Source organism: Crocodylus porosus, unplaced genomic scaffold (assembly GCF_001723895.1).
Source record: "Crocodylus porosus isolate Cpor-Errol unplaced genomic scaffold, CroPor_comp1, whole genome shotgun sequence".
NCBI classification, from domain to species: domain Eukaryota; kingdom Metazoa; phylum Chordata; order Crocodylia; family Crocodylidae; genus Crocodylus; species Crocodylus porosus.
The window spans coordinates 6,409,618-6,424,284 of NW_017728927.1; the positions used below are offsets into that span (position 1 = coordinate 6,409,618).

A 14,667-nucleotide genomic window follows, 5' to 3' on the forward strand; every position below is an offset into this window, starting at 1 on the left:
CCGCCCGCCGCCTGGCCGGGCCGGAAGCGCTGCGCGCGGGGCTCGCTGGGGCTCGTAGTCCCTGGCCCCGGGCCCTGCCTTAGCGCAGGGGGAGGCCGCAGGCGAGCGCACTACAAGCCCCGGCGGCCCCTGCGCGCCCTGGTCTGATTGGTGCCCGTGCTTTCACTCTCTGCTACAAGCCGCGCAGCTATTGCTCTCTCGCATCCCTCCCTCACCTGTAGTTGGGCTAATCGCAGCCTTGAAGAGAAGCCGCTCGGGCCGGGATGCGCCGCGCTGCCTCATTGGTGCGGGGAGGGGACCAGCACAAATAGGGACCGGAAGAAGGCGGAGTAGGAACAAGATCACAAGCCATTGGCAGCTTCTAGCGGCCTTCTGTCCAATGGCGATGCAAAGACTCAAGGGGGCTGGGGGCTCTATAAAAGGCGCTGCAGGAGCCAAGACGCGTTCTTTCAGCGCTGAAGGCGCGGGGTAAGTGTGCGGTTGCGCCTTTCTGATATGTCCTCCATAGGAGGTCTATATTGAGCAGATTCTTTTTGGTATTGGGTGGTGGAACCGGAGCGTGCTCCATCCACTCCATGCATTGACCTGGTATTGCAGTGCTTCCAGGACCGTGCCAAAAAACGGAAAAAAAAAAAAAAAAGCCCTTCCTGGGGGAAGCGAGCCCTGGAGTCCGGGCACTGGGACTTCCTTGGCGGCCCGTAGCTTTGGGTCTGGCCCTAGCGCGGCCTCCAGGGCTGTACCGCGCGTGGGCTAGGCCGGCTGAGCATGGGGGCAAGCGTGGTCTCTCGCCGCGTATGCACCCTGGGTTAGGAGCAAGTCGTTGCTCCTCAAGGCGCATGCGCTGGGCGTCCAGGAGTGTGGGGGAGCCACTGTCCCGCACGGTGCATGTGGCCTGGGGTACAGCGCCTGCCCTTTGCTCTGCACAGCACATGTGCTCTGGGGCATGCGGGCACAGGGAGGTAGACACGCGGCGGAGCCCACTGCCCGGCCCGGCCCCCGCATGTGCCCATGGCGGCCCCGAGCCAGTGATGAGCCCAATTGACTTCTGACACCTCGTATGAGCGCTGCTGCTGCAGTCGCTGATTACATCCATGTGCTGAGGCTCAGGTGCTGCCCGTGGGGGGGTGGGGAGCTGCTGGGGTGGGGGTGAGGGGGCAGCTCTGCCTGCCTCGGCATCACTCTGCTCTTTCCCCCTCCAGGAGCCTGGGCACCAGAGCCAGCCTGACACCGGTGAGCAGAGCCTGGACGTGCAGGCGGGTATCGGATGCACTGAGACAGCAGCTCAGCTCGGGACGTGGACCTTAAGGTCCTGCCTTGGGGACGTGACATCCTCTGCTCCCCCATCATTGCACTCTTCTGTTCTCACATGGACGTGGCAGGGGGTTAGACACGAAGTGATGGGCAGAGGGATATTTTTATATCTTGTATGAAATACTACTATATCAGCTCCTGGAGTCGGGGTGAATAGGGTGTATATGAGCCTGGCTAGATCAGCAGTGGCCGAGCTGAGGCACGTAGTCCAAGGCAGCCTCTGTGTATGGGGGGCAGAAAGCGGAGCAGCAGTGCTTGGAGCGGGTAGGGCTGATTTTAAGGCATGCTTGCCAAAAAGATTGGGTCCCGCTGCACTAGATTGGTGGCTTTCAACCCATGAGTTGTAACCCTAAAGTAGGTCACAAGAATATATGAAAGGGTCGTGAACAAACTTTAAAAATGGATTCTCTTTTAAAGGAGAAGAAGGTGGGAAGCATTGGCTCTTCCCTTGCAGGCTGGCAGAGCTCCAGCCTTTGAGGGGCTGCTTGGGGGGGCTTGCCCCACACTGGATGTCTGGTTTGGGGGGTGAGGAGTGAGGGGCACTAAGTCAGGACCGGTCATAGGTGTTTACACATGGGTCCTGGGGCAACAAAGGGTGAGATCCGCGGCGCTAAATCATAGCATTAAAACTGCAGAGGGAAGAAATAGCTTTTTAGTGGCAAAGAGCATCCCTGAGCTCTGTAGAGTCTTGCCCCAGCTTATCACTGAACTGACTTTGGCTATCTAAAGTGTGCATCCAGCCATGATGAAATTAGTAAAATCCAGGTTTTCCTTTTACCTCTGTATCATATTGTGCACAGATGTGAATTAAAAGTGAGAATAAACCATTGCTGCCTCTACCTTGTGAACAAGCCAAATCTTACTCATCAACAGCACAGAACTCAATGTGCTGTTTTTGACTGAAATAGCTTATGAAATACTGGAAATGACCTCATGTTTAAGTATAAGGTCCTGGAGTATTAACACCCCCCCTGGGCTCACAAAAAAAAAACAGCTAGTATGTAGTCATAAGCAATTTTTAGAGGGGGAAATGGTTTGTATTAATAACCTCATATTCACATTGGAATGAGTTGGCTGCATTGCATGGTCATACATCCCATTACTTCTAGGGTTTAATAGTATGTTCACTCCACCTAGCAATTGCTTTATGGAGTGCCTCTAAAGGGAGAGCACAGTGGGTTAAGACCCTTTATTTAACTTGCCTTGACATTACATACAGAAATCTCTCATCCAGCCCAAAGCTAAATGACTTGCAGCCTAGCCTAAAGCAGCAGACAACTGCAGTGTGCTCTTTACTTAGAACAAACTTAGGAACAGCTGAAAAACACTTAAATATTTCTCCCTATAGCAGCAAGGTGTTAAGCATTTTTCAGCTGTTCCTAAGTTTGTTCTGGAGCCCTGGCTTCACTTTTCTACGTAAAGAGCACACTGCAGTTGTCTGTTGCTTGAAGCTAGGCTGCAAGTAATTTAGCACTTTACAAATATTTCTCCCTATAGTAGCAAGGTATCCCCTGCTCTGTTGTATAATTGTGAGCTCAGATTTCTACCTGTGAAGCCTTTTCAGCAGTGGGTGGGGGAAGAGACATCCTATGAGATGTGAATGGAGCTGACTGCAGTCACTGGGTTTTACTGGTCAGTGCAGTCTGCTGCTGAGTAGCAAGATGCATTTGGAAGAGCTCTTGCCAAAACCTATGAAGGGCATGAGGGATCTGAAGAGGTCCCTGACAGAAGTGGATAGGGAGCTCTTGCAGACTGTAGTAATGCCAGTTTATCAAGCTGTGCTATTGTACTATGACACCTCCCAGGGATTAATTCTCAAGGTACTAAAGACTTTTGTAATGGCTGCTAATCTATGCCAAAGGTGGCAGCCCCCCTTCACCCACCTGGTGAAAGCTCTGCGCCATCTGGTAGCTCTCCTGGTGCTTAAATTCTTCCCAGCCAAATGTGGCAGGTCTCTTGTGTGACTTCCTGCCAGGGTGATTGAAAAACACCCAGCGTCCTATGAACAGCAGCTTGAAAAGTTTCTGCAAACGACACTGTTGGGTTACTTGGTGGGTTTCAGTTCCCCAACCTCCACTGCTGCATCTTAACGTCCTGGGCCTGACAGCCCATCACAAGAGTTGCATTGGATCAGTGGTTCTCAGCCTTGTACCTTCTGTCTCAATGTCTGTAAACAGAGTAGTGGTATCCAGTTTCTAAAACATGTCCATATTACAACACTTCCCTCCTTGTCAAGAAGCTGGGCAGTGGGGGTGGGGGATCATTCAGGCAGGGCCTGGGATTTATTAATTTACCTGCTTCCCTCTTCCCACCTGGGAAAGGATCTGGTGTCAGCCTGGTTGGGAATCGCTGCATTAGACCAACCAAGATTTAAGTCGTGCTTAATCTAAGGCAGTTTTATCTGTTGCAAGGGACACCTGCATTTAGCATTATGAGACCGTGCTCAGGACACTCCTGCCCCCTCCCATAAATAGGACTGACCACTGCATGAAAATCCCTGACCTAAAGGGACAGGGGGAATAGCAGTGTCCTTCCGTATTCTGCCTGTTGCTATGGGCCAGGTATGTGAGCACATTTAATGCTGGCTCTTCAGGCTACACCCTGAGTTGCGTAGTGGGTTTCAGGATGGGGCGGAGCTGGACTGTGCTCTGGACAGACCCAGAAGCGGGGCAAGTGGGAGTATTTTCCTTTCTGCTGAGATCAGTGCCCCCTGGATCACAAAGCCAAGACACCAGGAGGATCATTAAAAAATCTTTATTAACAGGAACAACATAAAAGCTGTAAACCAGAGCCAGCAAGGGTCTAGTGCAGGTAACACGGCGCTCTGAGCCTTATTTACGACTGAATGGACTGAACAATTCTCCATCGCTGGGTGGCAGTACAAGCCCATGTAAAAACAAGCTAAGAACTTACATAACCGAGTCCCCAAAGGTGTTGCACCGAAGGCAAGGTCAGGATTGAGAATCATGCCAGAAGCCAAGTAGCACACAGAGGGGCTTGAGCCAGAGGCAGGAGAGTGGCTTGGTCTGGTGTTCAAAATAACCAGGAAACGGATCCGACGCAGGCGCTTGCTACCAGCACTTCATTTCTGCTATGGTACAGAAGAGATCAGTTCACAACGGAGAGCAGGAGGGGAGCGGGCTGCACCGCCAAACATTTCCTGCACAATTAGAGCCCCAAACTGAACTGTGAGCGCTGTTCCTGCAGGCATGCCCATGAGGGCAGGAGGCGCGTGGGAACCTCTCTCAAAAAGCCAGGCACAAAGGGCTCTGCCCCGCTGCTGGGAGAGCAGCAGCAGCCTCAATTTACGTGCTGAGAAAGGGGATGGGCCTGGCACCTGGGGAAAGCACTGATTTCCCCAGGTGCCAGGCAGAGGACAGGAGTGAGCCCCTGAGCAGGCAGCAGCAGCTACAGGAGCCCAGCACCACTTGCACCACTGTCTGGGAGCAGACCTGAGACCTGATCCATCTTCCAGCTCCGCTCTGCCCCTTGCTGCTGTGTCTGTGCTTGCCCAAGTGAGGGCCAACATGGATGAGCCACTGAGGCTTGCCCAGTTGTGGACACCCATGGGCACCGGAGGCGAGCAAGGTGTTTCCGTGCAAAGCCGGCATCTCCTACACATGCCGTTTGCTCACAAAATAATTGCACTGGGAGACAGACCTTTGCAAGTACTTCAGCAACGACTGTCCTCTAGCTTCTCCCCTGAGCTGGCAACCTCTGTGATGGACACAGCAGCCAGGACCGGGCAAGCAGGAGAGCTGCCTGAACCTGAAGTGACTCTTGGGCTTCTCCGGTCCCTGGTGCAGGGCATGTGCCAGCCTCACCAGGACAGCGGACAGTCTCAGCGAAGCCGCCAGGGCAACAACAGCGTGCTGGGGCCGTCGAACGGCGAGGAGCTGGCGTCCCTGCCACAGTGTCGCGCTACCTGGATGTGCAGCCAGCCCAGGTCGCCATCGGTGCATTTTTTATTAGCACCCAAACTAGAACTGGCAAGCTGGTCAATTGACCTGTGAACTGACTGCATATTTTTGACCAGTCAAAGATTATAGCAATTTTACAAAAAAACCTACTTTTTTTGGTAGTTTTCTTGACAAAAATATGATTTTTTTAAATTGTTTTTTGACACATCTTGGTGGAAAACCTAATGCTTTTTTCTGTGTATTGGACCATTTGGCTTTTTTTCTTTTTTTTACAATTTTGACCGGTCAATTGACCGAACATTATTGGACCCCACATTCTGATTACAAAAAGGGTGGTTTTGCTAAAAGTTTGCTGCTTGGGTTCTGCAAAAAGAGATTTTTTTTTTCTGCTTTCAGTTTCCTGCTTTTGGGTGAGAAACTAAGTCACAGGAAATGAAGGAGAAAAAGTTATTCTTTTCTTCCCCACCATCCAAAAAAATTTCCAGGGCGTTTTGCCTGGTCCCGGTCACAACGTTTGTTCCAATGACTCTAACTTGGTTTTAGGCTGCTAGTCTGTGTATCGGGCTCCCTGCGCAGGGCATCTGTCCATCCCTTTAAAAAAGCAAATCTCTCCTTTGGGGCCCAGGACCACTCGCTGCTTTGCTGGCTGGGCCTCATGGACTCAGCCCCCGTCAGCCTGAATCGAACCTTAATGCGACAAGGGGCGGGGCGGGCCGGTCTGAACTGGGTGCTAAGAAATCCCCCACCTGCTTTTGGCTGGAGGAGCTTTGAGCCTCAGATGGATTGCAAAAGGGAGGTTTACTGCATTGGGTGCCCGGGGTCAGGGCCACAAACTTTGCAAACCTCTGCTCAGAATCAGCCTGAGCCCAACAGAGATGCATTCATTTAGAGGTGCAATAAAAATTAGAAAAAAGCACTGCCAAAGACCTGGGGGGAAGGGTGGGGGGATGAAGGAGGATTTCAGTGCATGATGCTGGCATGGGGCTCTCAGCAGACCTGTGCAGCTAATGACAGCAAAGCTGCACAGGTCTGCTGAGACCTGCGGTGGTCTCAAGCGGAAAGATCTGCCCCCAGAGAGTGGGAAAGAAACCAAAGCGCGGGTATGGTCTGCGAATGCGAGCACACCTATGTGAAGATACTTAGAAAAAGCGGCAGCACATCGGGGTTTTCCTCAATCAAAATGCTAGAAACGGCAAGAAGGGGGAGCCACAGCCTTCATCAAACATGGAAATGGTCACGGCTCCTCTGTACAATGGGGCATACACAGAAACAGACATCTAAGCTCTTGTCCCTTGCCGGGAGAAGGAGAAGCCTGTGTCGAGGAAGGGACAGTCCCGACGGATGGAGCAAGGGGAGTGACTACAAAAATACTGGCCTTGAGGACGGAAAGCTTTCCGGCGTGCGCAGCCGACAGCTGCCATGCCCCAGGCTGGAGAGTTTGGAGAGCAGCGTTTCAGATCGGGGGGGGAAGACGTCACTGAGTGGGGCTGCCCTTCTGGCTCCAAAACCCAACGAGTTTCCCCTCAGTCATGTAAGAATAACACTTGACACAGCCCTTGACTCCACGGCACCCCCTGCGGGGTAAGTATCACCACACCCATTTTACAGGTGGGGGAACTGAGGCACGGAGCAGTGGAGCGGCTTGCCTAAGGCCACGGGGGGAGAAGACGTCAAGAGCCATTGTGATGACGCTGCACAGTGTGCTCAGACTGCTACCACCTCCCTCTTGCCTGCGCCAAACCCTCCCCAGAGCCTGCGGCTCCAAACCGGACAGCCCGGCGAAGACCGAAGCAGGAAGGAAAGGTTCGTTTCCCTGGCAGGAGCCCACCAAGGTTTTACACCCGACCGAGCGAGCACAGGAACGTGGCTGCAGTGGGGTCTCCGGTATGTGGTGGCCGGACCGCGCTGGCCTGGCGAGAGCCTTTCCTGCTGCTCCTCTCATCCCACACGTCTCAGCTCCCCTGTGCGCGCATACAGACACAACGGACAGACATGCACATACTGGCCACGAGGAGGGGGATGGCACATGAACGCGAGTCTCTGTACAAGCGCCCCAGGCGCCGACGCCTGCATGTTAGGATTTGCAGCAGCCGGTGCTTCTCACTTCCTTCTTCACATAGTCGTGGAGCTTGAACTTGGGCTCGTTGGGCAGCTTCATGGACCGGTGCTTCAGCTCCCTGTGGGAGATTAGGGCAAGGGGTCGCTCGCTGGGGCCACTGCCACAAGGGAGACCCACAGCATCCACTGCCCCCTCCCAGCCTCATGCCGGGCTGGGATGTGGGGAGCACTGAAGTGCCCATTAAAGTCACGCTTTGGCTGACCCCAGGGCATGGCCACAGGATACCCCAGCAGGGGCTTGCGCTGCAGGACCTCAGCCTGCTTTGTCCCATGCTGCAGCCCTGCTAGCTGTCTGCGTGGCTGCTGAGAATGGGCACGGGGCAGGTTTCGTTCCAGCAGCCGGGCAAAAAGGTAATGAACTTACTTGGCAATGGCCGTGAAGGCCAAGTCGACGTTGAGGCCGCTCTTTGCGCTGGTCTCCATGAAGGGCACTCCATACTCCTGCAAAACCGGAGCTGGTCAGTGCCGGAGCAGCCTGGCTCTCCCCAGGCCCGGGCCCGGGGGCCCACCCCAGGCAGCCCAGCGGTGCATGCCCAAGGAGGGGTCAGGAGGTGGCCAGACAGAGGAGGACTTGGGGTGTTTAGGGGACTTTGCTGGAAGGTTGTCCTGCAGGGCACTGCAAGCAGAGCATCCCAGGGAAGTGGGGTTGTGTGTGCACGTGTGGGTTCCTCCCATGAGACTGACTCGCACCCACAGCTGGGAAGGACGGGCATTGCTCCCCAGCCAGGACAGACCAGTCCCCGCAACCCAGCTACCTTGGCCAGCTTCTCTCCATCTTCCCTCTTCACCACTCTGTCCTGCGTGGAGTCCGCCTGGCAGCGAGAGAGTGCCGTGTTACGCAGCTCAGCGGCACAGGAGCGGAGCAGCTGTCGATGGCACAGCCCCCCTCCCCTACCAGCTCCCAAGTGCCAGCAGCAAATGCAACGTGCCCCGAGGCTGGGCAACAGCCACGCGCCCTGCAGTGGGGGGAGACCTCCGTGAATGCCTGTGGACCTGACTCACCTTATTCCCCAGCAACATGAGGACAACGTCCTGCTGTGCGTACTCATGGATCTCCGTCAGCCACGCCTGGGAGGAGACAAGCAGAGCAGAGCACCTGTGAGGACTGGTGTGGGCGTGGGGAGCCTGCTGGGGTGGGGGGTCCTAGCCCAGGAACATGCCCAGCGCCAGGCATCTGCAGCCCAGCCCCAGCGTCCTCTCCGCAACCAGCACAGGCACTACCGGGGCCTGGCAGGGAGCGAGGCCAGGGCAGGTGGAAACAGCCCTTGCCCCCGGCCAGGCTCTTGCAGCGAGTCTTGCCTCCCAGAAACATCACAGGTTTGAAAACTCCTTTTCCCAGGGCAGGACCAGGGAACGACCGGGCACACAGGACACGAGTGACCCACGTGGTTCGCTCCCGCTGCGGAGGCCTTGTTAGTGTTCCCTCTGTAAAAACAGGACCTGGCTTGACACCAAAACAGGAGTTTTTCCCCTTTATACAAGGTGGCGGCATGGGCTGGATAAGCCTGTCCAGACCGCCACACTCAGCCCCTTTTCCAAACGGGAATCCCCTAGCACCACCGACCTCCAGGCACCGGGATGCTCTGCCAGGGGCAGCGGTGCAGCCTGCTGACACCGAATGCATCCTCGCAGGGATTCCTGCTCCAGGTAACAGCTGCCCCCAGTTCGGAGGGAAGACGACTGCTGCACCAGGGACACGGCTGGGTCACCTTTGTTCAGCACCGAGGGACCAGAGCATCTGTTTAAAGCCCTATGACACGAACCAACTCGCATCGCCGCAGGCACAATCGGGGCCTTCCTCCCATCGCCCCCGGCACAGGAGGGAGTGGGGGCCTCTGGACACAGGCGCTGTGTTCCCGTCCAGGGAACGGTGTATTTCCCATTGCCGGGGTGTGCCTGCTTCCCAACGCTAGATGGAGGCAGGAACACTGCTGAGCTTGCTGGAGACGGGTCCGCTTCCCCAGCAAAGTAACGAGCCTTTGCCTGGAAGATCGGTGCTGCTGCGAGCCACGGTCCCTGCTCCACGTGGGGCACTGGGGAGACGTGGCCCCGTAAACCCCCACACCCAAACTGAGCATGCAGGCAGAGGCTGGGGTCACACGGCACTTCCCAAGGTGCCTCCTGCGGGAACAACCCCGGTAACCCCGGGCAGGACACGGGCCCTTGGCAGGCAGGGGCCGTGCCCACTCCCCAGCCCTGCAAGAAGCACGAGGGCTTCCCTCCATCCCAGCTGGCTGGCAAGCCGAGCCAAGGGCATTTCCCTTCCTGGCTCTGCTGGGAGCCCCAGGGCCTGGCCCTGGGGCTCGGGCCATGTAGGGGCTTTGCTAAGTGCCTCCGGCAAGCAAGGGTGGCCCCGGGTCCCTGGCCTGGCGTGGGCCGAGGAGGCAGGTAGGAGGGGAGCGGGGCTGGACCCAGCTGCCACCCAAGGGCAACTCAGGAACGAAGCCCGCATACGGAGGAGCGCAGAGGTGGGGAGGTCCCGCGGCAGGAGCGCTGCCTGCCTGGCGCGTGCTCCCCGGCTAACGGCAGCAATTAGAGGATGATTGAGTGCCTGAATCCAATCTGGCCATTGATTTTCCCAGGCGCATTCATCCAGCTGCCAGCAAGCAAGGAAAAGGCAGCGAACGGGGGGGCCGGGGAGAGAGAACTGAGCATCGCCCCCACCAGCAAACGCAGCCCAAAGCGGGTCCCAGCCGGGACGCAGCAGCGCCCGGCTACCGACCGGGAACCCCAGGAGGGGCAGGGCTAGGCTCCTGCCAGGCTGCACGGACCATCTCCCGCACCTCGGCAGTCGCAATCCCTGGCCCTGGCCCAGCCAGTGCCCGAAAGCAAAGCCCAGGGGGCTGCGCAAAAACCCTGCCAGCCCCAACACTGAGTTCAGCCGCGCACTCCTGCGGGTCTCCTTGCATGCAGCCCGCGGGACGCCAGCTCCTGTTCCCACTCCCACAGGCCTGCTCTTCGGGGACACGGGGAATCCCATTACGTGAGACACTGAGGCAGGATAAGACAAGAGGGTCCCTTAGCCCGACACCTGGGTGAATGAACAAGATCCTCCAGTTGCTGCAGCTGTCTGGGCTGGGGCTTCCAGGCCGGCAGGGGTATATTGGGGGTATATCTGCTCCCGCTCACATGCTGTTTGGGGCTGCACTTGCTGCATAAATGCCCCCAAGGGGTTCCTGAAGGGCAGGCCAGGATGGGCTTTGGGCCGGCCATCAGCCCACCGCTTCCTACTGCGCTCACTTAGCAAGCGCGGGAGCCGCTGATGAGGGCAGGGAGTCGAGGCCGAATTCAGCCTCTTCCCATCAGAGCCCAGGCAGCGGTGGAGAGAGCTGTACACCACCAGGTGCCATTTGCCCGTCACCCTCTGAGTGCCTTTCATGAGACCGGGCTGTGATGCTGCCTCCCGGGAGCCAGGCGGGGCGTTCCCGGGGCCACGTGTGCACCGCGTGCAAGTGCAATTCCCCTGGGGCACTGCCAAAAACTGTCACCCGCTCCTCGCTCCACGCCATAGCACCCACTTGCCCCGAGGCGGTCCTGCTGATGGGCATTTGATATCAAGGGGCGAGGGACGAGCGCCTCGTGCTCCTATGACCACCCAAATGGCTTGGGTACAGGCAGGCCGACAGTGCTCCCAGGGGCAGGGGTCTCTGCAAGCATGATCCCAGGAAGGAAGAAGCCAAAGCTAAAGGCCTAGAAAGGGGCGGGGGATGGAGAGAAACCCCTGGGTCTATCACAGTCCCAGGGGCTGTAACGCCGGGGCGGCAGAGCTCATCAACGTGGCTCAGCCCACCCCGTTCACCTGGATGCTGACAGGATCAAGCCCTGCTGATGGGCCTCGCTGGGCCCATCCCAGCTCCCGCGTACCACTGGTAGCACGGCGACAGCAGGCAGCACCCGAGGGTGGCAAATCCCTTTTCTCAGCCAGGCTCAGACCTTAACGAGTATAATCAGCTGATGCTTACAAGCGGGGACAAGACAGGCAGAGATTTACTCCCAGAACCACTGGAAGTGTCATGGAGGCTTAATACGAATTGCCATTTAACATGCAATGTAACTCGAGGCCCGAATTAATTCAGCTGAGCTGCAGGCGGCAGGTGGGAGACTGGTTTTGTTTGGGTGGAGCTGACTCGTCTGAGAATGAAAATACCTGCCCTGCTGGAAAGCTGACGGGTGGTACCAGGCCCCCCCGCCTGAACACGGGTCACACGCGGTCCCAGGGGGGTGGTATTTCATCCGTTGGTCATTCAAACACAGCTGCTCCGAGCAGCACAGAGCAACGCTGGGGCAGGCACAAGGAAGCACTGGTCCATCTTGGCCCGGGAGAAGGTAGCCGGGGAATCACGGCATTATCAAAAATTCAGGTGGAAGGGAGCTCAGGAGGTCACCCCCTGCTAGTCCAACCCCCTGCTGAGAGCAGGATCAGCCCCAACTGCATCATCTCAGCCAAGGGTTTGTTGAGCTGGGCATTAAAAACATCCAAGTATGGAGATGCCACCGCCTTGCTGGGTAACCCCTGTTCCTGTGCTTCACCACCCTCCTCGCGAGAAGGTTTTTCCTAATATCCAACTTCAGCTTCCCTCGCTGCAACTTGAGCCCATTGCTCCTTGTGTCCTGGCGTCTGCCCCCACTGAGACCAGCCCTGGGGGAGCATATACAGCCCCTTCGATCCAGCCCCATACAGCCACGGCCTGAAGATGAGAGCTCTGGGGAAGCCCACGGGGCCTGGGACCCGGCCACTGCTGCTTTGCACGGGCTTTGCTGGGGATTGCTGGGGCTCTGGTTCACCGGCTCACACAAGCCATGCGAGCAGGTTGGCTGGAAAGGAAAATGCCACTCTCCTCCATCCACGAAACCTGCAGCCGGGGCTGGGCGCCGAGGGGGCGGGGAAGCAGCCTTGGAAAATCCAACAGATCATTGTGCTTCATGGGCTTGCTCTGCAAATATCAGTGTCTCCAAGGCCATGTTTGCCCTGAGCAAAGCAAACACCCTGTTGCCATAAACACCTGCATGCAGGGGAGACGCTTGCTGCTCCAGGGCTGAGCCCATCCCTGCCTGCGTGGGCACGACTGGTGTGCTGGCCTGGGAGAGAGGAAGAGGGGACAAGCCCAGGTGCTGCAGTGACCCTGCGAGCAGCGCAGGCTTCCCCGGGGAGCCTGGCCTGAGCTTCATGGGGGGATATGGAGGTTCGATGCCTCCCAAAATGCAAAGCAGAACATGCTTCAAAGGGAGGGGCAGGGCAGATTGGCACAGCAGCTGCTTTCCCAGGAGAGCTTATCCCTGATCCCTGGCAGAGAGCCCTGTGCCAGCACCTCTGCTCCTAACACTGTCACTCTCTTCCCATGCGTCTAAAACACAGGCAGCTCCACCAGCACAAACCCAGGAGTGCTGCTCAGGCCCAGGTAAAGACTGGTGTAGGCAACCCGGCTGCTCCTGGGCTCCTTCCTTGTCCCCAGCCCGTCTGTGTGCGATGCCCTTCAAGGACAGGGCACAGCTGCAGCAAATGCACCAAGCGACCCTGCCCTCTACCAGCACCCAGGAGCAGCCACGGGGTCATGGGAAGCACGGATGCTGCATGAGTGACTCACCCCTGCTCAGGAGGCATGTCCCTGCCTGGCATCACCCACCCTGAGGCCAAATCCTGGGGAGGAAAAGGTCCTTTGTGGCCCTGGAGCAGGCCCCCCCTGCAGAGCTCACCCCCAAGACAGTGCAGCCCACGTGCTGCAAAGGGGCACCTGCACTGCTGCGCTTGTGCGTGGCGCTAAGACTCGGGTGCCCTCGTGAGCTGGGACTGGGATCTGCAAGCCAAGCAAGGCACTCTCCTTGCATTTGCTACCCTGCGGCAAAGCCACGCAAGCATCTCTCCTCCGCGCCGGCATCCCCCTTCCCCTTCGGACGGTGACTGGCCTCAGCACGTGGCAAAGGCGGTACGTTCCTCCCCGACCCAAACAGTGACCGGTTGCCCCCAAAGCGTGACAGCTGAGCCAGACGGATAGCAACAAGCACCCTACCCAATTCACCCTGCTTCTCCCCCTGCCCCAGTTCAGCCTTTCCCTTCTCCGGGCACACCGAGGAGCCAGCTGGCAGCTGCCAGACCCTTCTGCATCTGAAGGACAGCACCGTGGAACAAGACCCTGGGATGCGAGCACACCTGAGCGCACCCAGACTTTAAACGTGTCACCCCTGCAGCCCGGCTCTGTCTTGCCACTTCAAAGCCTTGCCGATCCGGAGGGTTTGGGCAGGAAAGGAATGAGCTCTGTTTACAGCAGGGCTTCGCCTGGCCCATGTGAACCGGCAGGCTCGGCCAGGGCCAGGGGCACTCCTCCCCTGCCATTATCAGCAGTGGGTCTCGCTCTCGCTTCCAGCACGGGGTCAGACCTATATGCGCACGGAGCTGCAGACCAGCCCTGAGCAACACTGCAAGTCAGCCAAGTGATGCAGAGGAGAGAAGCTGTGAAGGCACCAGAACCTCTTCCCCACCCTCCCGGGGCAGGAGCAGCCCCCGTGCTGGGCTCAGCCCCATGGGCTGGGTCCCTCCAGCTTGTAACAGCTCCCCTGCAAACCGGAGCAGAACGGCGAAGCAGGCGCGGGATGCCGTTGCCACCTCCAGCCTGCCACGACAAGCCCGGGCTACAATGCAGACCGCAGCAGCCATGTCCGGTGCAGGGTGGGGAGGGCGGTGCTCACCTGGATGTTGTCGAAGGAGGCTTTGTTTGCGACGTCGTACAGCAGCAGCAGGGCTGTGGGGAGAGAGAAAGAGAGTGAACGCAGGTAGCTATTGCCTAGTCCCCTGGGGAGCTCTGCTCTCGGGGGCACGCAAAGCTTTGCTCTTGCATGTCACGATGCACTGGAGCTGACGGTATTTCTCATCCCAGGGCAGAAAATTAGTACAGCGCCTCTATAAAGGAGGCAGTTCTTGCAGGGAAGCTGATCAGGACCCCAAAAGGATGAAGAATCCAGCAGCTCGTGCTGGGACAAGCGGCGCTTGAACCCTTCCCCGCCACGTTACTGCCGGAGCACTTACTCCAGCCTCCTTCACTGGCAGAGAAGGCCTGATCCAGCCCCCGTGTTGCGGGGAGAGAAGTGTTTGAATGGCTGCCCGGGCCTGGCGGGCTCCAATACTGTCTTGCACAATGCCCAGCCCTGTGGCTCTGTGCTCCCCAAGCGCCGCGTCTCCTTTTAAGCCATTTTAATACTGGCCTTGTGGAAAAAAACACCTCCCTGGCCTGGTGCAGACTCCTGCAGCTCCCCTGCCTTACCTGGGGCAGGTTCGGGTGTACCTGCGTCAGGGTCGATGGTAGTTTTCCAAAGAGGTTAGATA

General features: G+C 57.5%; 1 protein-coding gene across 1 annotated transcript in view; it reads right to left on the reverse strand.

Annotated features, from left to right (window-relative positions):
* Positions 1 to 4,049: 4,049 nt before the first annotated feature.
* The window catches only part of RAB26 (RAB26, member RAS oncogene family), an 84,795-nt gene continuing 74,177 nt past the window's right edge, over positions 4,050 to 14,667 (reverse strand). The window contains exons 4-8 of the mRNA XM_019541861.1: positions 14,034 to 14,086; positions 8,352 to 8,417; positions 8,105 to 8,161; positions 7,714 to 7,790; positions 4,050 to 7,408 (exon numbers count right to left, since the gene is read on the reverse strand). Coding sequence (XP_019397406.1) covers positions 7,306 to 7,408; positions 7,714 to 7,790; positions 8,105 to 8,161; positions 8,352 to 8,417; positions 14,034 to 14,086 — 356 coding nt within the window. The 3' untranslated portion in view covers positions 4,050 to 7,305. The remainder of the gene's footprint in view (positions 7,409 to 7,713; positions 7,791 to 8,104; positions 8,162 to 8,351; positions 8,418 to 14,033; positions 14,087 to 14,667) is intronic.